Source organism: Pelophylax lessonae, assembly GCF_965119305.1.
Source record: "Pelophylax lessonae genome assembly, chromosome: 3".
In the NCBI taxonomy this organism is placed as follows: domain Eukaryota; kingdom Metazoa; phylum Chordata; class Amphibia; order Anura; family Ranidae; genus Pelophylax; species Pelophylax lessonae.
In genome coordinates this window covers 472944632-472970535 of record NC_138770.1, presented here as the reverse complement: position 1 = coordinate 472970535, position 25904 = coordinate 472944632, and the positions used below count along the sequence as shown (strand labels likewise).

General features: G+C 43.7%; 1 protein-coding gene across 1 annotated transcript in view; it reads left to right on the top strand.

Annotated features, from left to right (window-relative positions):
* ARID4B (AT-rich interaction domain 4B) overlaps positions 1-25904 on the top strand; it is a gene marked incomplete at its 3' end in the record, with an annotated part of 1242797 nt that overhangs the window by 716699 nt on the left and 500194 nt on the right. Inside the window, 3 exon segments of the mRNA XM_082250934.1 lie at positions 8714-8793; positions 8876-8949; positions 23002-23150. Coding sequence (XP_082107060.1) covers positions 8714-8793; positions 8876-8949; positions 23002-23150 — 303 coding nt within the window.

Genomic DNA, 25904 nt, shown 5'->3' with positions numbered 1-25904 from the left:
TTGGACTTCGGGGGGTCCACCTAGCTCCGACTCGGATGGAAAGGGAATTGATGGATCCCGATCATACTAAACTTATCTCCCGATACTATGGGCTGCTTCTTGGTGATGGTCGGGGGAAAATGGGGTCCCTGCAGGCGAAGTGGCAAGCGGATGTGCCCCAGTTGGAACTGGTGGACTGGGATGATATTCTCAGTGCTCAGTTCCATGGGCTGATAGCTGCGGGGGATAAGGTTATCCAACTGAACTACTTACACAGAATTTATTACACTCCTTATAGACTGTGTGCGATGGGGAGGCTCTCCTCCCCGTCGTGTTTCCGCTGCCAGGAAGCTCGGGGAGATTTCTTTCATATGGTTTTGTCGTGTTCGCTGATCCAGTCTTTCTGGAAAGAGGTGTGTACCTTTCTTGCGGACAAATTGGCACTTACGAATATTTGCTCCCCTGACAGGTGCCTTCTTGGAAATCTGGAGGAAGAGGGTCTTCGGCAGTCCCAGATAACTTTGCTGTGTATTTTCTTTTTCTATGCAGGAAACTAATTGCTCTACGATGGAAGCAGGATACGCCGCCTACGGTTGCTGCCTGGGTGGAATTGGTCAATAATGCTCTTCCCATGTATAAGCTTACTTACTTGGCTCGGGGTTGCCCGAAAAAATTTAATAAGGTGTGGTCCTCCTGGATGGACTCGGTTTTGGGGTCACGAGAGGTTTAGGTCCTTGGGATTCTAGACTAGAGAATACCTTTACTGACGTCCCTGATGCATCTTCTCTCCTTTCCTGGAGCCTAGTTTCCTGATGCGGTTTACTGTTGCGGGTGGCCATGCGTTGCTATTTACCGCTGGTCTGATAATATCTATGTTTTTTTTTTTTTGCAAGAATGTACTATGTGAAGGGTTGAGTTATTGTTTGTTTCTAATAAAATTTGAGAAAACAAAAAAAAAAAAAAGTTTTTCTTGTTGGAGGGGGAGGTGCAGGGAAGGAGGGAGTCGGGTGCTGCAATTCCTATTTGCTATGATATATTTGGTATGATATCGCTTTGTCTGCCTACACTTCTGTCTGTATGATTCCTTAATTTTTTTCTGCTGCACTCCTTTACCTGTATCGGATTTGTTATTTGTGTTTATGTGTTCTATTAATAAAATACCTTTAAAAAAAAAAAAACCCATTGGCTTCCTTAGGGGCATCAGTATCAGATAGGGAATCACTTACTGTTTTACCATCCACAGTTTTTTTCTCCTTTGATTCACCGGGCTGCTGAATGCAATCTCAAATAGAAGAGGAGTCTCCTTCTGGTCCTTGCGCAGCCGAGTTTCTGTGCTGGAGTTTCCCCTTATAGAGGCAGTCATTGCTGCTTGTCTGTATGCTGAGATAGCGGCACCGGTGCCATCTTGCAAAGTACGGGCGCCAGCCGGGCTGAAAAAGTTGGTGAGCCTCCGAGGCCCTTAACAGTCCTTTCCGTCAGTAGTATGAGGCGCTGGGGTGAAAAATAGTTTGTCCCGAATGCTGTGAGTTGTTTAAGAGATTCTGCTGAGCCGGAGCTCGTCTACAGTCCGACCATCTTCTCCGGCCCCAATTCCTACTAAATGTAAAAGCTAAAATTGTATTGAGTTAATAAAGTTATATGTGTAAATAAGGGCTTGGGGCTCATTAACGTGGGTGCTGTGGCCTGAACGTGGCATTTTTTTTTTTATGTGGCTACTGCTGTGTGCAGGCAGCCTATGTTATGCTATGGGGATGCAGCTGTATTAACACAGCCGCAGGTCCTAATTTGACAGGCATGCAGATGCAAGCGTACAGCCCCAAACACAGGCAGTGTGCATTCGGGGCCACTTTTCCTCACCTGTACACCTATCAAATTAGGACCTGCAGCGTAGTTCATGCAGCTGCTGCATCCCCACAGAGTAACAGATGGCAACATTCACACTGTGTGGTCCAGAAAACTCATGTGAATGAGCCCTCAATTTTGTTTAATGATTATTTACAATTTTAAAAAATATTTTACAATTTTGTGAAAAATTTATTTTTGTTACAATGTATTTTCTTAGATTTTTTTAAAAAATATCTTTCTTCAATGCTGTTGGGGGGGGGGGTGTGTATTGAGTGAAATATCTGGGGTCTGACAGAGACAGAAAAAGGAATTGAGGATACAGATTCTCCAGTTCCTTTCTCTGCAGCCTCAGCATTGAAGATGAATGAACGGGAGACAGAGGCTCTTGTTTGTTCATAAACTGAAGCATAGCAAACACGGTTTACTATGATTCATTATCAATGGACTCAGAAGTGATCAGTACAGATCGTTCACTGTGTCTAATCAGAAAAGGAAGGAGTGGTAAATTACCTATTTACTGGCCCTTCTCCCGCTCTCAGTCCTGACAGCTGAGACATCCCCCTGTGTACCCACAGCGCCCAGTGGTAGAGGAAAGCCAGCAGCACTGAGGGAGGGGGGATGATCAGATGTGGACAGAACAGGGAGGAGAATTGGTGGGGTGGGAGGGAGCCATTTACAGGAACAATGCACTGTTTGTTTTTTTCTCCAGCAGCTGAAAGCGGGAGGAAGAGGAGGAGAAACCAGATTTCAGCTGCTGCAGGGAAAGCAGTACAGTGCTTCATTCCTATAATTGCCCCTCCTCCCCGCAGCATCAATTTCCCCCTCGTCCGGGCCCCAGGATTTCTCTTTTGTTCATAGATGGACACCGTGCTCCATAAATCATAACTATAGGGTTGTATCACCTTCTGCAGGAGTAGTACTAGGAAGAACAAAAAACTTGGCTACGTCCATGAGCCGTCCTCAGCTGGTATATAACCCCCTCTCTGCTATAGGTATTCAGTTTTATTCTGTCTGGTCAGGAAAAGACCTAGGCTCCCTGCTGGGATCTCTTGGTCCTAGCAATTTTTTCTCCTTCCATGCATCTTTTTGCCTTTTTTCCTGGGAGATCTACAACCAACTGCCAGGCTGGGCAACGGGCTGGATAATCTAGATCCAATGATCCCCCAGTCCAGCCAGTGAGTGCATGCAGACCGCAGCTACGTGCTAGTATGGCCACGACATAGCCTCACGGGCAGAAGCTGGCCTGCGAGTTATCCGTCTCGCACCATGGATCTGTAAGTACAGTCCCCCCTTTACCCCTTTGTGTGGTTTGGGGTGGACACATGTACCCTCCAGGGATGGTCGGGCCTGCCTGCGGGTTCCCTCCTCCCATCCTTTAATTTGTTCAGTTGAGTTGGGTTTACCCCCCTCCCCCCCCTGTACCTGGAGGGGGTCCCAGTGCAGAGGATGCCCCTGGGTTTCTCCCCTCCATCCCCCCTCTGTAAAGTCCATGGGGTGGTGTATGTCTGGCCCTGGCAGTGTGGAGTACAGTGCCTTGGGGGGTCCCATTGCAGCAGTGCAGAGGTTGCAGGGAGGATCCTGACAGTCTGTACCGAGCATTTGGGGCGGTCAACGGCCTCAACGGCCATATTTTGGAATTCTGTGATGTCACAGCGGGCCGTTTTGGCTTGGTCTCCAGCCTGCGGCCATGTTTGTGTAGTCTGTGACGTCACAGCAACCTTTTTTCCTTAGTCCGGCATGATGCTGTAGACGGCCAAAGCCGTGTGGTGATGACGGGGCTCCTCCTTTTCCTCTCTTCCCAGGATATATGAACTGGATGGACACTGATGGCAGTTGCTGAGTCTGAATTGGTAGTGGTGAGTCCTTAGGGGTCCCTAATATCTCTTTCTGCCTATAGGTGCCCTGGGTTTGGGGGATCCATATGGGTGCCAAAAAAGTTTTGTGCTGCAGGCTCTCCCTTATCCTGATGGAGCCTTAGGGTCACATCTCCCCCACTGACCCCCTCATGGAGGTGGCAGGTCCCTCTGAACCTCAGCTCCCAATTGTTGCGCTGACGGCAGTCCTACAGCACTTGGTATCCCGGGTGGAATTGGCATGTGGGCAAAGGCCCAGGAGGAAGCATCCCACACCTTCTTCTGCTCAGTCTGTCTCATCTGATTACGAGCCTAATGCTGCTGTGGACACAGCCCATCCAGGGGGGCTTAATATCACACCCCCAGATCCATCTGATAGAGAGGATGATTGCTCTATGGTCACAGCAACGAATAAAAAAGCGCTGGTAAACGCACTTATTACTGCAGTGTGTGAGACTTTACAAATGGAGGATGCGGCGGCTGTGTCTTTCGGTACGCATAAGTCACCTCACACTCCAAAGGTGTTTCTTTATGTGCCTTATTTTGGTAGCTTTACCTATAAGGAATGGGAACAACTAAAGTTGCCCTTTGTGGTCCCCCAACGTTTTTCAGTGCATTACCCTTTTGAGGAATCCCTTTTAAAAAAGTGGACTGGCTCACCAGTGGTGGACTCTCCGGTTTCTAGGTTGAATAAAGAACCATGATCCCAGTAGAGGAATCCCTGTCCTTTAAAGACACGGCTGACAGGAAAGCGGAGGCTGTGGCATGCAGCATATTTACTCTGGCTGGTTCGGCATTACGACCGGTCTTGGCCTCAGCTCTGGTGTCTCAGACCCTAACTGAGTGGGCAAAGCTTTTGCGTCAGGGTTTGGTTAATGAGCAGGTTCCCTCTGGCCTAAGAATTGGTCTGCAGACCAAGCCTCCAGGAAAGCTCTCATCAATCTGCCCTTTCATGGCGATCACATGTTTGGGGCTACTCTTGATGACATCATTAAGGGTCTCATGGGGGGGAGTACCTTCCTGCCACAGTCTAGGAAAGGGAATGAGCCTTGTTGCATTGTTGGCCCTCCTTCTTAGCTCATATAAAATAATTTTTTGCTTCTTGGGCTGCAGATAAGGGAAACAGATCTTTCAAGTCTTCCCGGGAGGTTCCAAGCAACCTTGGTCTGCCTAGAGCTGTCTTCTCGGGACCCACAGAAGAAGACCCTTTCAGCATTAAGGTCTGCCCTCACCCATATCTGGGGTGGGGGGACATCTTCTAGTTTCCGGCTCCATGGACCTCCTTCGTGAGTGTCAAGGTGTCCACGAAATGATCCTTTTTGAGGTACCAAAATAGGGGGGCAGATTTTGTCTGTTTCTGTGTTCTAGGTCTGGAGTCTCCTTGGGCGGATATAATTCCTGCAAAGGTTCAGGTGACATTCAAACTACCTAAGGTCCCTACTATCCCCATCCAGGAATTTAATTACCTAGGTCTGGTTTTAATTCTGACCAGTGTGGTTTTTCCTCTAGTCAAGCTTCGGGAACCACAGACCGTGATTCGCGACTGCAGTCACACAGACGGTTTTCTCTCCTGACTTGCTTACAGGTTCTGGGTCTGGTGGTAGCTACCTTCAAGACAGTTCTGTTTGCACAGTCTTGTATGCAGCTTCTTCAGCAGGTTCAGCTCCACAGGAGGATACCGAGGTTCGTGGCAAGGTCACGAGTTTCTCTGGCAGATACCGCAGATGTCCTAGGGGCAATGTATAGTCAGCATCATCCTTGGCTCAGGCTGTGGTTCCTGCAAGAAATCGAGGGGAGGGTCTTCCAATAATTCTGGTGCCTGTAATTGTCCCTTGGGGGCTACCTCTGAGAAGGCCAGTTGTCCCAAGGGGTGATCTAACATCCTGCTTTACAGTCGCTGGTTTTAGTGGCTTTGCTATTGAAAGCCAGGTACTGAAGGATAGAGGTTTGTCTGGATCAGTAATCCCTACTATGGTTAAGGCGAGTCAGTTGACCTCTAGCAAGATATACCATCATACGTGGAAACTGTACATTTCTTAGTGTGAGTCGATTGGCGCTCATCCCCGATCCTTTTCTGTGGCTCAGATCTTAGCCTTTCTTCAATGGGGTGTTGAGCAGAAGTTGGCCTTGAGTACCATCAAGGGCCAGGTGTCTGCATTGGCAATCTTCTTTCAGCAACCCCCAGCCACGCACTCTTTAGTTCATACCTTCATTCAGGGGGTTCGACATGTGGCTCCACCATTATGGTCTCTTTTGCCGCCGTGGAATTTAAACTTGGAGCTCTCGGTTCTCCAGAAACCTCCATTTGAGAATATTTGGGAGAGTCCCTTGCCTACGTTGTCCCAAAAGGTGACATTCTTGGTGGCTATTACCACGGCCTGCAGGGCATCGGAGTTGGTGGCACTATCCTGTCGTACTCCCTATTTAGTGGTCCATAGGGATAAAGTAGTTCCTTCTCCATGTCTGTCATTCCTGCCCAAAGTTTACTCTGACTTCAGTTTGAATTGTGTCCCTTCCTTGTGTCCCAAGCCAACTCATCCCAAGAAATTAGCTTTGCGTACTTTGGATGTGGTCCGAGCAATTCGGGTGTATCTGGAAGCCACGGAGTCCTTTCGGAGGTCAGACTCACTTTTTGTGGTTACACAAGGACCAAGAAAAGGGCTAGCCACTTCTTCGGCTACCATCTCTAGATGGATCAGAAGGACGGTGACTCAGGCCTATTCTATTAAAGGTCAGGTTCCTCCTTTCCTTTGGCCACACACTCACTGGTGTTTGTGTTTGGCCCACACTGGTGGTTCCTCCAGTGTGGGCTCCGTTGCCACCTTGGGAATCTTAATTTGGTGCTTTCAACTCTACAGAAGCCTCCCTTTGAAAATATTCAGAATATTCGGAATTGGCGACGTTATCCTGTCGTTCACCCTATCTAGGGATTCACAAAGATAAGGTGGTGCTTCGCCCCTGTCCATCATTCCTTTTAAGGTGGTCTCTGACTTTCATTTGAATGAAGACATTGTGTTGCCTTCCCTGCGTCCCAAGCCTAAACATCCAAAGTAAATTACCTTGCATGCCTTGAATGTGGTCTGGGAAATTAGGGTGTGCTTGGCAGCTACAAAGTCTTTCAGGAAGTCAGACTTTCTATTTGTGCTCACGGGTGGACCTTGCAAGGGTTGTCTGCTTCCTCTGTGATCATTTCCAGATGGATCAGACAGAGGGTGGTTCAGGCCTATTCCATCAGGGGTCAGGTTCCTCCTTTCCCTGTCAAGGTGCACTCTCCTAGGGCACTAGGCGGCCACCTGGTCGTCAGTGCACACTTTTACAAAGTTTTATAAAGTGGATGTGTTGGCATCTGCGGATGCTTCCTTTGGCTGCAAGGTTTTGTCGGCTGCTCTTTAGGAGGACCTGATCCTCTTTGAGGGTGTATTGTTTTTTCAGGTAAGCTCCAGTTAGTTGTTTTGGTGGAGCCCCTCTTGCCTGGTTGGCTAATGTTTAGCCTTGGGAATTTTTTTGCTGTTTCCCACCCCTCATGTTTAACACTGCTTTGGGACGTCCCAATAGTCAAGAATGACAGGAGCTTTGTCCGTCAATGAACGAAAGAGAAAATGGGATTTTTGACTTACGATAAAATCCATTTCTCTGATGTTCATTGACAGACACAGCACCCACCCCTCTGTGGAGTTATAATTCTCCTGACACTGCTTGTAACAAAACTGAGTGACTATAGCAGGGAGAGGGAGTATACCCCCTGGAACTGCCCATGGGTGTAGCCAGAAGTTTTTTATGCCTAGTGTCCTACTCATGTAGGGGGCAGTATAACCCAATAGTCAAGAATGACAGGAGCTGTGTCTGTCAATGAACATTAGAGAAATGGATTTTACGGTAAGTCTAAAATCCCAGTTCATCAACGGACACAGCACCCACCCCTCTAAGGAGTTTTTGATACTTATAATACTGCTTACTACTAAACTGACTACCCATAGCAGAGAGGGGGTTATATACCAGCTGAGGACGGCCCATGGGCATAGCCAAGTTTTTTGTTCTGCCTAGTACTACTCCTGCAGAAGGTTTATATAACCCTGTAGTTATGATTTATGGAGCGCTGTGTCCGTCGATGAACTCAGAGAAATGGATTTTACGTTGAGTAAAAAATCCCATTTTTTTATCACAAGTGATCGTGTGATTGAAATAATTCTTTAACCTAAGTGAGTTTTCATTTTGCAAAGTGAACATGTATATCTCCTTTTTTAGCATTGATGATGTGTTATCTGTTTGTGGTATTAGTGTTATCTTAAAGGGTAACTCCACTTTTGTTGAGAAAAAAACATTACCCTCTGGGTGATCTATGTACATTACAAGGATTTTAACTAACTTTTTTGCAGTTTCCTACCTGTTGTTATTCTGAAGAAATCGTTGTTTGTTCCTCTGTGTCTCTGTGCTGAGTGGGTCAATTGGGAGTGGTTTCATAATTATCTATCAGCTGTGGCAGCTGCAGGGCTCTAATAAAGGAAATCTGCTTGGCCTGCATCCCTTTAGATGTGCTCCTATTGGGAGTAGCTCACCGAAAATGCATTTATTGCAGGGGACTTGTATCTTAAGCAGACTTCTGTGAAAATGAGTGAGCCAATCACACAAGCAGGAGATTATGTTTCTGGGGTGTGGTCAGTACACATTCTGTGTACAGAACAGCTCCAGAGAGCCATATTGCATTGCAAATTCAGAAAATTACAACAGTTGCAGATTGAATCATCACAACATGATTTGTGTTGCAATTGTATACGCCATATTTTTTCTTTATTTTCTATTTTTCCAACACAAAAGTGGAGTTACCCTTTAAAGAATGATTTATTTCATATAATTTTCCACTATTGGTAAATTATACACTCTAAAGAAAGTTGGTGATTGTATTTTGTTTAAATTTATTTATCTCTATATCCTAGTTCTGTCTCAACATTTCCCCTATTGTATAAAATAATTTTACGTTGTAAGCTGTAAAGGGTATAATACCAAATCACATTCTCATCTGTGTTCTTATTTAACAGGTGGTATCACCAGAGTGTTGCGATGACATAGCTGTTAAAAAAGATTTTATTTTTGTACGCTCATTTAAAGATGGCAAATTGTAAGTAAGTTTTTTCTTTCTTTATTGTTGACAGATATAATAATAAGTAGTCAATTCTGATAACTTTTGTTGATTTTTACAGTTTTTCTGTGGGGAGGGTAGATATTCGAGACATTGGCAACATTTCTCTTAAAACTGACTGTGTTTTAAAGCCAGGTAAGAGCTATTTCAAATTCAGATGCAGAATACTTTAATAATCCCAATTACCAATTTGCTAAAGTGAATATTTTCCGGTTTCAAAAAAGTGGGGGAATTTTGTTGACAACAGAGGCAGAGAAGGGCAACCAAACTGATAAGAGGCATGGAGGAGCTCAGCTATAAGGATAGATTAGCTGAACTGAATTTGTTCTCTCTTGAGAAGAGGAGATTAAAGGGGGATATGATCAACATGTATAAATTTATAAGTGATCCATATAGTGATCTTGGTGTAGAAATATACACTTTAAGGTCATCACCCAGGACAAGGGGGCACTCTATACGTTTGGAGAAAAAGAGAAATAGTCTCCAAATACAGAAAGTCTTCTTTAAAATAAGAGCTGTGAAAATGTGCAATACACTCCCTCAAGAGATTTTTCTGGCCAGTTCAGTAGATTGTTTTAAGAAAGGTATGGATTCTTTCCTAAATACACTTAATATAACTGGATACTAATATTTATAGGTAACGTTGATCCAGGGAATATCCGATTGCCTCTGGGGGGATCAGGATGGAATTTTTTACCCCCGCTGGAGCAAATTGGATCATGCTTTATTGGGGTTTTTTGGCTTCCTCTGGATCAACTGTGAGTATTGGAAAGTGCAGGGTTTGACAAATTTAAGGGACAAAACCTCCCCTGCATGTCTTCCCTGTGCTCCACTGAATGTATTGCAGTGCCAATTGCACTACATTACATTCTTTCCTGGCCATGCTGGGGAAACTGTCAACGGGGAAAGTGACATTATACGGGTCAGGAACAAGATGGGGAGGAGAGCAGAAGTGTGACCACTCGCCTCCCTTCCCCTCTACCCTACAGTGCCTGCTATGCCAGCCCAAGGCCCACTGATGGGCAAGCGGAGGCTGGGATACCTGAAGGGGGAGTATTGGCGTGCATGCTTCCACCTGACAAGTGAGCCCTGCTGCTTACACGCAACAGGGCTAAATTAAGAAAAAAACTGTCTGCCCGGAACTGCATGTTCTGGGCATCAGGCGATACAAATTGTGCATTCCTGCAACGGTAAATAGGCTAACAAAAGCTGGGATTTGTGTGCATTCTTTGCTTTGTTTTTTCTCTTTTGAACTGGATCAACTTGTCTTTTTCCAACCAGAATAACTATGCAAGATTAAACTATACCGGTCACCTTTCTAATCTGATTGCTTTTACGAAGCTCCACGTATACTGTGTCAATGAAGAAAAGCAGTATGATTGCAAAATTAAGAAAAAAAAATATGATTATATTCTGCTCTGTGCCCCATGATGTACTTATCGTACATCACGGAGCACAGAGCAGAATATAATCATTACAATGTAGGTTATCTGCCACCTATAGGTGAATGGACATTGGCAGATCAATTAAACAGGAAGTCCTTCCCTATATAACCCCTCCTATATACAGGAAGTACCTTCATTTTTGGCCAGTGTCTGTACGGTGCTGGTCACTGATGTGTTGTTGGAGCATTTAGGTGCATCTCAAAAAATTAGAATATCAAAAAGTGATTGTAAACGATCACCTTGTAAAACAACCCATTCAGTTTAAAATAGAAATGAAAGAAAAAACATTTTTGTATAGATATAAAAAACATAAATACATTTTTTCCCCTTTTTTATAAGTAATCACATTCCCTCATTCGCTGCATACGACCTGGGAGGAGGAAAAGCAACAGCACACTAAACTTCCAAGTGAATGGCTGTGCAGCAAGCGCGTGTCAGGACAAGTCTAATCATTGAAGGAGTGTACACTGACTTCCCAGAATAGCTAGAGAACTGACCACATTGTGTTCCCCTGCTTGGTGTGGTCCCTTTTTAGTAGGAAAGCAAGGGGACTAGCAGAAACACCAGGGGTTTTACATAAAGGAAGCAATACAAAGAGAATAGGATACTTTCTTATACAAGTACAGTATCTCACAAAAGTGAGTACACCCCTCACATTTTTGTAAATATTTTATTATATCTTTTCATGTGACAACACTGAAGAAATGACACTTTGCTACAATGTAAAGCAGTGAGTGTACATCTTGTATAACAGTGTACATTTTCTGTCCCCTCAAAATAACTCAACACACAGCCATTATTGTCTAAACCGCTGGCAATAAAAGTGAGTACACCCCTAAGTAAAAATGTCCAAATTGGGCCCAATTAGCCATTTTCCCTCCCTGGTGTCATGTGACTCATTAGTGTTACGAGGTCTCAGGTGTGAATGGGGAGCAGGTGTGTTTAAATTTGGTGTTATCGCTCTCTCTCATACTGGCCACTGGAAGTTCAACATGGCATCTCATGGCAAAGAACTCTCTGAGGATTTAAAAAAAGATGGCCTAGACTATGAGATGATTGCCAAGACCCTGAAACTGAGCTGCAGCACAGTGGCCAAGACCATACAGCGGTTTAACAGGACAGGTTCCACTCAGAACAGGCCTCACCATGTTAAATCAAAGAAGTTGAGTGCAGGTTCTCAGCATCATATCCAGAGGTTGTCTTTGGGAAAATACATGTATAAGTACTACCAGCATGGCTACAGAGGTTGAAGGAGTGGGGGGTCAGCCTGTCAGTTCTCAGACCATACGCCGCACGCTGCATCAAATTGGACTGCATGGCTGTCGTCCCAGAAGGAAGCCTCTTCTAAAGATAATGCACAAGAAAGCCCACAAACAGTTTACTGAAGACAAGCAGACTAAGGACATGGATTTCAGGAACCATGTCCTGTGGTCTAATGAGACCAAGATAAACTTATTTGGTTGAGATAGTGTCAAGCGTGTGTGGCGGCAACCAGGTGAGGAGTACAAAGACAAGTGTGACTTGCCTACAGTCAAGCATGTTGGTGGGAGTGTCATGGTCTGGGGCTGCATGAGTCTGCCGGCACCGGGGAGCTACAATTCATTGAGGGAACCACGAATGCCAACATGTACTGTGACATACTGAAGCAGAGCATGATCCCCTCTCTTTGGAGTTTGCTATTCCAACATGGTAATGACCCCAAACACACCTCCAAGATGTCCACTGCCTTGCTAAAGAAGTAGAGGATAAAGGTGATGGACTGGCCAAGCGTGTCTCCAGACCTAAACCCTATTGAGCATCTGTGGGGAATCCTCAAACCGAATGTGGAGGAGCGCAAGGTCTCTAACATTCATTAGCTCCATGATGTTGTCATGGAGGAGTGAAAGAGGACTCCAGTGGCAACCTGGTGAACTTCATGCCCAAGAGGGTTAAGGCAGTGCTGTAAAATATTGGTGGCCACACAAAATATTGACAATTTGGGCTCAATTCAGACATTTTTACTTAGGGGTGTACTCACTTTTGTTGCCAACGGTTTAGACATTAATGGCTGTGTGCTGAGTTATTTTGAGGGGACAGCAAATTTACACAATTATATAAGCTGTACACTCACTACTTTACATTGTAGCAAAGTGTTATTTCTTCAGTGTTGTCACATGAAAAGGTATAATAAAATATTCGCAAAAATGTGAGGGATGTACTCACTTTTGTGAGATACTGTATATGGTACTGCAGGCACATATCAGGCATATGAAATGTTGGGTTAACAAACGCCTTAATTTATTTCCGTAATTAAATTCAAAAAGTGAAACTCATGTTATAAAGATTCATTATACACAGAGTGATATATTTAAAGCATTTATTTCTGTTAATTTTCATGATTATGGTTACAGCTAGTGAAAACCCAAAATTCAGTATCCCAGAAAATTTGAATATTGTGAAAAGGTTCAATATCGTAGACTCATGATGTCACACTCTCTAATCAGCTAATTAACTCAAAACACATGTAAGGGTTTCCTGAGCCTTTAAATGGTATCTTGGTCTGGTTCAGTAGGTTACACAATCATGGGGAAGACTGCTGACTTGACAGTTGTCCAGAAGACAGTCATTGATACCCTCAATAAGTAGGGTAAGCCACCAAAGATCATTGCTAAGGAAGCTGACTGTTCAGAGTGCTGTCTCTGAGCATTATACTGTAATGTAAAGTTGAGTGGAAGGAGCCACCAGGATGCGTTGGATGCATGTGTGCTTGGCTAGTCAGGCAAAACTAGTATGGGCCCAAGCGCAGTTGGGCAGGAGCAGCATATGATGTCATTATGGCATGCTACCTGCATGTTTGCATTTGAACTGCATACCTACCTGCATATTTGCATTTGAACTGAATACACTTGCATTATGCTTGCTTGCAATGATATGCAAACCTTATATGCTTGTTTGCATTGAATTGCAAACTTATATGCTTGCTTTGAACTGCAAAACTATATGCTTGCTTGCATTGAACCGCATACATACACATTTGCATTGAACTGCATCCATCCATACACATTTGCATTTGAACTGCATACATGCATGCTTCTTTGCATTTAAACTGCATACATGCATGCGTATTTGCATTTGGACTGCATACATGCATGTTTATTTGCATTGAATTCTATACAAACCTGCTTATTTGCATTGAGCTCCATACAAACGTGCTTTTTTGCATTGAACTGCATACATATATGCTTTTTTGCATTGAACTGCATACATGCTTGCATTGAACTGCATACTTGCATGCGTATTTGTATAGAACGGCATATTTACATGCATATTTGCATTGTACTACACTGAACAAAATTATAAAAAAATTAACAAATAAATAATAAACAAAATTTGCCCCCATTTTTCATGAGCTGAACTCAAAGATCTAAGACTTTTTTTTTTGTACACAAAAGGCTTATTTCTCTCAACAAATATTTTTCACAAATCTGTCTAAATCTGTGTTAGTGAACACTTCTCCTTTGCCGAGATAATCCATCCACCTCAAAGCTTTGGCATTGCAAGATGCTGATTAGACAGCATGATTACTGCACAGGTGTGCTTTAGGCCGGCCACAATAAAAGGCCACTCTAAAATGTGCAGTTTTACTGTATTGGGGGGGTCGGGGGGTTTCCGTAAACCAGTCAGTATTTGGTGTGACCATCATTTACTTCACGCAGTGCAACACATCTCTTTTGCATAGAGTTGATCAGGTTGTTGATTGTTGCCTGTGGAATGTTGGTCCACTCCTCTTCAATGGCTGTACGAAGTTGCTGAATATTGGCAGGAACTGGAACATGCTGTCGTATATGCTGAACCAGAGCATCCCAAACATGCTCAATGGGTGACATGTCCGGTGAGTATGCTGGCCATGCAAGAACTGGGGTGTTTTCAGCTTCCAGGAATTGTGTACAGATCCTTGCAACATGGGGCCGTGCATTATCATCCTGCAACATGAGGTGATGGTTGTGGATGAATGGCACAGCAGTGGGCCTCAGGATCTTGTCATGGTATCTCTGTGCATTCAAAATGGCATCAATAAAATGCACCTGTGTTCGTTGTCCAGAACGTAGGCCTACCCCTAACATAACCCCACCACCACCATGGGCCACTCGATCCACAACATTGACATCAGCAAACCTCTTACCCAAACAATGCCATACACACTCTCTGCCATCTTCCCTGTATAGTGAAAACCGGGATTCATCTGTGAAGAGAACACCTCTCCAAAGTGCCAGACACCATTGAATGTGAGCATTTGCCCATTCAAGTCGGTTACGATGACGAACTACAGTCAGGTCGAGATCCCAATGAGGACGACGAACGTGCAGATGAGCTTCCCTGAGACAGTTTCTGACAGTTTGTGCAGAAATTCTTTGGTTATGCAAACCGATTGTTGCAGCAGCTGTCCGGGTGGCTGGTCTCAGACGATCTTGGAGTTGAAGATGCTGGATGTGGAGGTCCTGAGCTGGTGTGGTTACACGTGTTCTGCGGTTGTGAGGCATGTTGGATGTACTGCCAAATTCTCTGAAACGCCTTTGGAGACGGCTTATGGTAGAGAAATTAACATTCAATTCACGGACAACAGCTCTGGTGGATGTTCCTGCAGTCAGCATGCCAATTGCACGCTCTCTCAAAACTTGAGTCATCTGTGGCATTGTGCTGTGTGATAAAACTGCACATTTTAGAGTGGCCTTTATTGTGGGCAGCCTAAGGCACACCAGTGCAATAATCATGCTGTGTAATCAGCATCTTGATATGCCACACCTGTGAGGTGGATAGGGTTTCTCAGCAAAGGAGAAGTGCTCACTAACACAGATTTAGACAGATTCATGAACAATATTTGAGAGAAATAGGCCTTTTGTGTACATAGAAGAAGTCTTAGATCTTTGAGTTCAGCTCATGAAAAATGGGGGCAAAAACAAAAAGTGCCACATTTATAATTTTGTTCAGTGTTTATACTTATATGCTTACTCGCATTAAACTGCATACCTATATAAAGTGCATAAGTGCATGAACTGCAGAAATACATACTTATATACCTGATTAACTGCATACTTGGATATTGCGTATATTCATACTTACATATCAGTACTGCATACTTGCATAGCGGTAGACCAACATAGCTTTGGGCCTTCATCCTTGAGAAACTGCATATTAGGTTTTGGCAAATATAGTTGCTACATTATTTACTTGTTATACATGTTAAATTGCTCTAGAAGTCCAATTCCTCTCCTCAGGGAACCATTGCGCAAGTTTCAAAATTCAGTAATCAACTTTATTTGGGGGGGCCTGGGTCGTAGACTCTCCCACAAGGTTTTATATACCCATAGACGGAAGGGGGGTTTGGGAGTCCCTAACCTCTGGCTCTACTCCCGAGCGGCGCGATTAGCTCAGCTCTCTGTGGTTTACTCTAGATTTGAAAAACCAGACTGGATACAACTTGAGAGACAGGCAGTCCCATCTTACACTCTGGATTTCCTCCTCTGCAGTCCACCCAGACTCAGACCTCCCATACTGTCACCAGTCTTGTCCTCTTCCTTCGCTTTGTGGGATAGTCTGCGACAGTCCTCCTCTCTTACTTCCCGTATGAGACCACTTTCGCACTTATTCCATAACCTGGCCTTCCAATCCCGGTATGGACATCAAGGCTTTTCAATGGTGGCTGGATAAAGGAATTTATCGTATAGGACACTTCTTCACCCCCCAAGGGTCCCTTCACCCTCAAATATTGTTCTGACCAGCTCAAAATGCCACCATCGGAAATGTATAATTTCTACAAATCTCTCACTTTCTTACAACTATTTCGAAAGATGAGACACCCCCCTTCTCCTTCACAAGCTATGAGGTATAGTGCTGTAATTCAGCAGAGCAAAGAGGGGGCATCTCAATAATCTATCAGTCACTGGTATCCGACCAAGAGAAGCTTCCATATATGCAGGCCTGGGAAAGAGATCTGGCGATCACCTGGGACATGGAGGAATGGAGTAGAGCCGGCTTTCAGGGAATCGGAAGTGTTCCTTTAATGGAAGCGGGCTTAAAAGTAATAACCCGATGGTATCTTGTACCCGTTAAACTACACAAGATGTATCCCTCTTCCTCACCTCTATGCTTCAGGGTATGCCAGATGACTGGTTCTATGCTACATGTTTGGTGGGAGTGTCCTAGACTAAGAGGCACATGGAACAGAATTTTTCACATGATATACAAAGTTACCGGTCACAGGCTTCCCACCACTGCCCCTGTTGCTCTTTTGCATTCGAAGCTTCCTGGCATCCCGAAATACACCCAAACATTAGTTCACTATATACTACTGGGAGCCAAAATCTCCATAGCGGGATCCTGGAAACTACCCAGGGTCTCCATCAGGAAGATACGGAATAAAATAACCTGGATAATGACCCAAGAAAAGATGGTCAGTGTTCTGACCAATTCGGTACCCAAATTTGAACTAATCTGGGAGCCCTGGGCAACATATGTAGGTATCTCACTGGTTCCCGGAGTGACCTTAATTTAGATTGTCTTACTGTTGTCTCCTGGGGACTGTCTGTACCCTCTTCTTTCTATCCTATTCTCTCCTCTGTTCTCCTTCCCTTCATCTACTACCTCTGATCCTCCACTACCTAGTTCTTCTTTGGGCCTCATGGCCCCTTTTCTATGTTTTTGAGAGGTAACTAATCCTTACTACGTTAAGTTTGAGATGGGAGACAGCACCCCAGTGGGCTATCGAAATGTACAAGGTGTTTCCAGCTTTTTCTTGACCTATTTTTTGTTTATTTGTTTTTTTTATCTCAACCATGTACAAATGTGCCTCCCTGTCAGGAAGTGCGCTAGTTGACAGGTTTGCTAAATTTGAAGCCGCACTGTTACCGTTTAATTGCACTATTTTGGTATTCTCATTGCCCATTGAATTTTTGGTGTCTTCAGTACAGCATTGCTCTTAGGCATGCAACCACATGGACTGGATACCTTCCATATTTTGTTTGTCTTGTACTATTATTACTGCTATATCTCCAAGTTATGTTACTCTCTCAACATTTCTGTTGTATTTTGATGCAATTTTCACTTGTTTTTCTTGAATAAAAATTATAGAAAGTAAATTGCTCTAGAAGGTAGAGGCAGCCAGGTGAGGCATGTGTACCTCCCTCAGGTCCAGTAATCTGACGGTGTTCCTATCTCCCAATGGACTAGTGATATCAGGTATATCTGAGCCACTGTGGTGTTTGGCACTGCAGTGATCCCTGACGCATTAGAAGGCCATAAGGAGAGTTTAGTGGTGGCATTGACAGCTGCAATGAACTGCGGTCACATCACCCTGAACATGTCTGATCTCGGCGCCTAAGCAGAATCAAGCCTGGTTTAGTACTTGGATGGGAGACTGCCCGGGAATACCAGATGCTGTAAGAATTCCCCCTCCAGAGTGAGGAAGGCATCTTAGGCTGCTGTGTTTTGGGAGTATCTCAGGCCTGAGAATCTTAGGGCTGTCTCTGATATGGTTCACTCTGTCTTTAGGCAGCAGAAACCTGGTAGGTTAAGTACGCCTTTTTAGGACCTTCTGGGTCTGCTACATGAGCCTTTTGCCTTGCATTTGCTCTTGGATTACAAGTGACAGGCTTATTATTGTAAACACTCAACCGGTAGCAGCCTCAAAAACCAAACGGGGACATGAGGACTACCTTAGATCTCAAGGTACTAAACAAATTTCAAAACCTCCTTCTGTTCAGATGGGGTCAGTGCAAACCCTGAAGGCCTCTCTGCAAGAGGTGGATTTTGGGTGTCCAAAGTCATCAATGACGCATATCTTAATATCCCATTTTTTCCAGGCTCATCAAAGGTTCCTGCAATTTGCAGTAGAAAGTCACCTTTTTTCATTTTGTGACTCTCCCCTTTGGGCTGGCCACAGCATCCCGAGGGTTCACAAAGAAAGTATCTACTGTGCTGGACTTCCTGAAGACACAGGGGGTGTCAATCTCAGTATACCTTAAAATTCTGCTCAGGGAGCAGTTGATTGCAGATTTAAAGCGAAATATAGGAAGCAAAGGGTATCCTTTGATACATCTTAGCAGGAGGAAATTATATCTATGTTGAAGCAGTTCCCTACATGCAGTTCTCCAGGTCTTTTGTAGAGGAACATTCTCTCTGTTTGGAACATAATAGTCCAAGCATGGGATGGCCGGAGGGCTCTGTCCCCGGGTTATTGCAGAGCTCAAATTGATGGCTGATTGTTTGGGATTTGGAGAAGGGGAAATATTTCCTTCCAGTGATATGGAAAATAATAACTCTCCAATTGGAGGACTGGTTTGTAGGTGGCTACAGTTCAGGAGAATTGGTCTCCACAGGAGAGAATACTGCCCATCAGTATCTTGGACATTCAGGCAGTACACCTTTCTCTGGATTATTGGACGAACCAGTTGCACAGGTTTGTGGTCAGTGTTCAGCCTAACAATGCCACTGCAGTGGTATATATAAACCTCCATAGAAACATAGAAACATAGAATGTGTCGGCAGATAAGAACCATTTGGCCCATCTAGTCTGCCCAATATATCTGAATCCTCTGAATAATCCCTGGCCCTATCTTATATGAAGGATAGCCTTATGCCTATCCCATGCATGCTTAAACTCCTTCACTGTATTTGCAGCTACCACTTCTGCAGGAAGGTTATTCCATGCATCCACTACTCTCTCAGTAAAGTAATACTTCCTCATATTACTTTTAAACCTTTGCCCCTCTAATTTAAAACTGTGTCCTCTTGTGGTAGTTTTTCTTCTTTTAAATATGCTCTCCTCCTTTACCGAGTTGATTCCCTTTATGTATTTAAAAGTTTCTATCATATCCCCTCTGTCTCTTCTTTCTTCCAAGCTATACATGTTAAGGTCCTTTAACCTTTCCTGGTAAGTTTTTTCCTGCAATCCATGTACTAGTTTAGTAGCTCTTCTCTGAACTCTCTCTAGAGTATCTATATCCTTCTGGAGATATGGCCTCCAGTACTGCGCACAATACTCCAAGTGAGGTCTCACCAGTGTTCTGTACAGCGGCATAAGCACTTCTCTCTTTCTACTGCTTATACCTCTCCCTATACATCCAAGCATTCTGCTGGCATTTCGTGCTGCTCTATTACATTGTCTTCCCACCTTTAAGTCTTCTGAAATAATTACTCCTAAATCCCTTTCCTCAGATACTGAGGTCAGGACTGTGTCAAATATTCTATATTCTGCCCTTGGGTTTTTACGTCCCAGGTGCATTATCTTGCACTTATCCACATTAAATTTCAGTTGCCAGAGTTCTGACCATTCTTCTAGTTTTCCTAAATCCTTTTCCATTTGGCGTTTCCCTCCAGGAACATCAACCCTGTTACATATCTTTGTGTCATCAGCAAAAAGACAAACCTTACCATCGAGGCCTTTTGCAATATCACTTATGAAGATATTAAACAAAATTGGTCCCAGTACAGATCCCTGAGGTACCCCACTGGTAACATGACCTTGTTCTGAATGTTCTCCATTGACTACAACCCTCTGTTGTCTGTCACTCAGCCACTGCCTAATCCACTCAACAATATGGGAGTCCATGCTCAATGACTGCAGTTTATTGATAAGTCTTCTATGTGGGACAGTGTCAAAAGCCTTACTAAAATCTAGATATGCAATGTCTACTGCACCTCCACCGTCTATTATTTTAGTCACCCAGTCAAAAAAATCTATAAGATTTGTTTGACATGATCTCCCTGAAGTAAACCCATGTTGTTTTTCATCTTGCAGTCCATGGGATTTAAGATGTTCCACAATCCTATCCTTTAATAGGGTTTCCATTAATTTGCCTACTATTGATGTCAGACTCACTGGTCTATAGTTGCTCGATTCCTCCCTACTACCTTTCTTGTGAATGGGCACGACATTTGCCAATTTCCAATCTTCCGGGACGACTCCTGTTACTAATGATTGGTTAAATAAATCTGTTAATGGTTTTGCCAGCTCACCACTAAGCTCTTTTAATAATTTTGGGTGTATCTCATCAGGACCCTGTGACTTATTTGTCTTCACTTTAGACAGCAATCTTAGAACGTCTTCCTCTGTAAAGACACATGCATCAAACGATTCATTAGTCATCCTTTCAAGTGGAGTTCCTTCTCCTTCTTTTTCTTCTGTAAAAACTGAACAGAAGTATTCATTAAGGCAGTCGGCTAGCCCTTTATTCTCTTCTACATACCTTCCGTCCTTTGTTTTTAATTTAGTTATTCCTTGTTTTAATTTCCTTTTTTCATTTATATATCTGAAGAATGTCTTATCCCCCTTTTTCATAGACTGAGCTAGTTTTTCTTCTGCCTGCGCTTTAGAAGTTCTTATAACTTGCTTGGCCTCTTTCTGCCTAATCTTGTAGATTTCCTTATCTTCATTGCTCTGGGTTTTTTTATAATTACAAAATGCTAGCTTTTTATTTTTAATGATTTGGGCCACTTCTGCTCCAGGGTGGCACCAGGAGCCATGCTGCCCAGAAAGGTGAACCACATTCTCTGGGGCATCACAGCATGTGCCATCTCTGTCGCCAGTACATATTCTAGGTATTGAAAGCTGGCAGGGGGTTTTTCCCAGTTGTCAGCGACTAATACCGAGACAGTGATCCCTGCATCCCGAGATGTTCTCTGCAATCTGCCAGCATTTGGGAACTCTGCAGGTGGATCTACTGGTTTGCAGGTTCTACAACAAGTTGGACAGGTGGTGTCTGGGACTAGAGTCCCACTGGCAATAGGTATAGATGCACTGGTAGCAACTTAAAGACCAGTTCTCGCTAATCTACGCCTGATTTAACCACTGCTGCATTTTTTGCTAGGAGATGGTAAACACTGATAATGGTGATAACCAGCCTAGCCCGGGAGGGCTTGGTACACTGATATAGTGAATCTTCCGGCGGATGCTCCTTAGACACTTCTGGTCCGGCCAGATCTATGGTCCTGGGTCTTATTTTTTCTGCACTGTTGAGCGCCAGGAAGCCGACTTCAGGGAGCTTCCATTATGGGACTTGGAAATCTTATATGCCTGGTGTGAAACCAGGAAGTGGTACCCGCGGAAAAAGGTGAGGGAGAGATTTTTTTCTTTCTCCAATTGGGAGGGGAAATCTAATTGGCCTTAAATACCATTAGGGTCAGATTTTGCATCTATCCATTTTTTTCCAGACACTGTTGTTTCTCACTCCTTGATTCGTACTTCATGCAGGGTGAAACGCAGACAGTCCCACCTGTCAGGCCACCCTTGTGTCCTTCGGACTTAAACTGGGTCTTGGCTGTCCTTGCAGAAGCCACCTTAAGAACCAATTAGAGAAACTCTCTTAGTCCTTTGACTCTGAAGGTGGCTTCTTTGGGTACTATCACTTCAGCAAGAGGAGTAGCAAAGCTAGGGGCCCTTTTATGTAAATCCTTTCTTGATCTTGCATCATAAGGTGATGTTGCATCCTCATCTATCTTTCTTGCCTAGAGTGGTTTCTAGTTGTCACCTGATTCAGGACAGTATCTTGCCTTTCTGTTTTCTTAGTCCACAGTCGGCAGGGGAAAGATTGCGGCATACTCTGGATGTAGTTTTGGTTGTCAGAATTTACTTGAGTTTTTCGGCATAAGGCAGGAATCCTTTCTGGTGAGAGTACACTCTACCAGGAGTGTCAGGGCATCTTGGGCTATCCGCCATCCGGTGTCAATAGCTCAGGTTTTCAAGGCCGCTACATGGTCTTTGGTTCATACATTCACAGGGTTTTACCAGGTGGATTTCCAATCTGAGGTGGATACTGCCTTTGGCCGCAGTGTGTTACAGGTTGAAGAATAGGTCCCTCTCTGGTGGGGGTTTCTGTGATTGTGTCTCTCTCCCCCTAAGTGTATTGCTATGGGACATGCCACATAGCAATGATTATAGCTTACTCTATGTCCCGTGATGTACGATAAACAAAATTGGATTTTTTTCTACATACTTACCTGTAAAATTAATTTCTTGGGAGTATATCACGGGACACAGAGTTCCCTCCCCTTTTTCTGGGAATTCATTGCTGCTACAAAACTTGGGTACTTCCTGCATAGGAGAGGTTATATAGGGAAGGACTTCCTGTTTGATCTGCCAGTGTCCATTCACTTATAGGTGGCACATAACCCACATATTAATGATCATAGCCTGCTCTGTGTCCCGTAATGTACTAAAATAAATTTATTTTACAGGTAAGTATGTAGAAAAAATCAAATTATTTTGTATGAAAATGTGAATACTTTGAATTTTTTATTTATATTTTGCATATTTGCAACACCCCTCTAGTTCTATAGCATTTGAAATATGCTGTACAATTTTCTTACAGAATAGTTGTGGCTGTATTCAGCATTTGTATTACTTACTGTGTGACTGCTTAAACACATTGTAGATAACTATCTAGTGAATAAATCCTGATGTTAAGTTTTGAAATGTTATATTTATTAAAAGGAAAATCATTTTAATTGAGAGGGGGAAAACCAAAAGGGACACAAACCGTAAATACCTGGGTGAGTTCAATATTTAAAACCAGACCCTTTCCCACTATAGCAAAACTAAATAAAATGTTTGGGCTGGAGCTGGGCTCTAAAAATATATACATGTTGAAAAATATATACATTTTATAGATGTTTGATTATCTTCTGGTAAATCACACCTATTTTTTTAGTGTTCAATACTGTAAGTACCATAATGATATTTTAACTCACATTTGTATGTATTGCAAAGCGTATGACCATGCCATGGAATTTATAAAAAACAAAGCAATACCCACCACCTGGAAATCCGAGTTGATAGAGGAAAGTTCAAATAGTGAAACAGAAGAGGAAGTTGGGGAGACAAAATATGATCAAGAAAACAGTAGTGGTGAAGATGAGGCAAGTTTCTTTGTTTTTTTTTTTTTTCTTCCTTTTAGCATTGGATTTTGTTTTATTGGGTAATAGGTTTGCCAAGATGAATTGTTTATATGTTTACTAATAAAAGGGAAAACAATATAAGTATGCAAAGGCTTTTGATTCATCAGTTTGAATTCAATACACAATATAGTCTCCAGACTCAAGGACCCCAGCTATACTGTACATCGTTACAAATACATTTATAACCATACTACATTATATTCAGCCCAAACTAAAATAATCAGTAGATGGCATAAAACAATGTTATTTAAATATGTAACATTTTTTTTTTTTTTATTGAAGAATTACCTACACACCTTTACACCTCAGATCACCCCAATTCCTGCACCTTTACACCTCAGATCACCCCAATTCATGCAACTTCACACCTCAGATCACCCCGATTCCTGCACCATTAGACATCAGGTCACCCCCATTCCTGCACCTCTAAATTAGTAATTCCCAATAGCTGGTTAATTATCAGTCCACAATGAAAGCAGGCAGCTTGGGGCATCTGACTTAACACCAGGACCAGATCTAGTCTGTCTGATGTGGAGGTGCATCAGGGGGCCGAGGATGGGAGGTTAGAAGAGCAGAACCTAAGGTCAGCAGTTTGTAGAGCAGTGTACAGAGGCCAGAAATGCAGGAGATGGGAGGTCAGCAGGGCAGAGGAGAGGGGTCAGCATGGAAGAGGGTGGAGTCATCAGGGCAGAGGACAGGGGTTCAGCAAGGCACACAAGGATTAGCAACAAAAAGGTCATGGGTCAGCAGGGCAGTGTACCTGGGTCAACGGGCAATAGGACAGAGGTCAACAGGACAGAGGAGAGGGGTCAACAGGGCATGGGGCAAGGTAAGCATGCAAGAGGGTGGGAGTCAGGGCAGAGGTTGGGATAAGCAAGGCAGAGGATGGTGGTCTTTAGGGCATAGGGCAAGGTCAGAGGGGCAAAGAATGGGTGTTAGCAGGGCATGGGATGAGGTCAGCAGGTTATTGGACAGTGATCAGCGGGGCAAAGGATGGGGGTCACTGCTAGCAGGGGCACTCAACAGTGCCCCTCTTCACCACACTGCACACAGATGACATCTGATTATTTTACAGTCACAACCTCAATTCGCACAATGTGTATCTGACTGTTGTAGCTGTGCTGCTTTTCAGATCTGAGGATTTTGCAGGTCAGAACTGCAACAGCCAACTACACACAGTGCCATCTTATAGGCCCCCGGCCAATGCAGTGCACTGGGGCCCTGCCTACACAATCACCCACGAGAATAAAAATGCAAATTATCCATAAGGCTATATTTATTGTTACCTCCAACAAAATCAGTGTTCAAACATTAACACAACGAGAGAGAGAGAGTGAGAGAATCACACAGAGGATGGACATGGCAGATATAGGATGGGACACAGAGGATGTACATGGCAGGTATAGGATGGCAGAGACAATGGATGTACATAACAGGTATAGGGTGGCACACAGAGGATGCACATGACAGGTATAGGATGATATACAGAGGATGTACTTAACAGATATAGGATGGCACAGTGAGATGACTTACAGGACAGGTACATGAGGGCACATGGCACAGAAAGTACATGGGAGGTATAGGATGGCACACAAGAGGATGTACATGACAGGTATAGGATGGCACACAGAGGATGTACAGGACAGATATAGGATAGCACACAGAGGATGTACATGGCAGGCACTATAGGGAAGGTAATATTGGACGTATGCTATAGGCCCCCCAACCAGAGGGAGGAGGGGGAGGCGGACCTCCTTTTACAGATAGGATTGGCAGCAAGGATGGGAAACGTCATTATAATGGGGGACTTTAATTATCCAGATATTGACTGGGCAGAAGGAACCGCTCATTCAGCCAAGACTTGGCAATTCCTAAATGTTTTGCAGGACAATTTTATGGGTCAGATGGTGAACACACCGACAAGAAACAATGCGGTACTTGACCTACTGATTATAAACAAATATGTATACAGCGCTATATAAAATCAAATAAAGTGACAATGTGCATCATATAAATCAATAAACTCGCTTAAAGTGCAATATATATTCCTCTGTGCAATATATAATGTCCATATAGTGCATTCAAAGTAAAGTGCATAAGAGTCCACTAAAATATAAATATAATTGTGGATTAAAATTCAATAAAGTGCTTGATAGATGTTTCATATAAAAGTGCAAGTGACACCACCACCGTTTAGCCACCAGATGGCCTCTCACCTCACTGAAGTATTAAACCAGCATTGCATCCTCAATAAGACCAGTATAGAGAATGCCACTTCCTGAACCGATCTCACTGAAGCATTAAACCAGCATTGAATCCTCAATAAGACCAGTATAGGGAATGCCACTTCCTGAATCGATCTCTCACCATCCCATGGACATGATATGTGAATAAAGATAATAAGGCATCTAAGTGTACACTGCTATTATCCTTTAATTGGTTCACATTCAAAGTAGAATTGCACTCACATGAATCGGCACAATCGGCTTGTGCGGACCGTACACGCCAAAAACAGTAGCTGTCGGGAGCCGTGCTGGTGGGTCGCTGCTCGTCCGTCCAGGTCTCCTCCCCCTATACGCGTGGCGTCTTACGCTTTCGCGACACGACTTCCTCAGTAGGGTAGACCCTAAACATAAATAAATCACCAGGACTGGATGGCTTGCACCCGAGGGTTCTTAAAGAGCTCAGCCAGGTGATTGCCAGACCATTATTCTT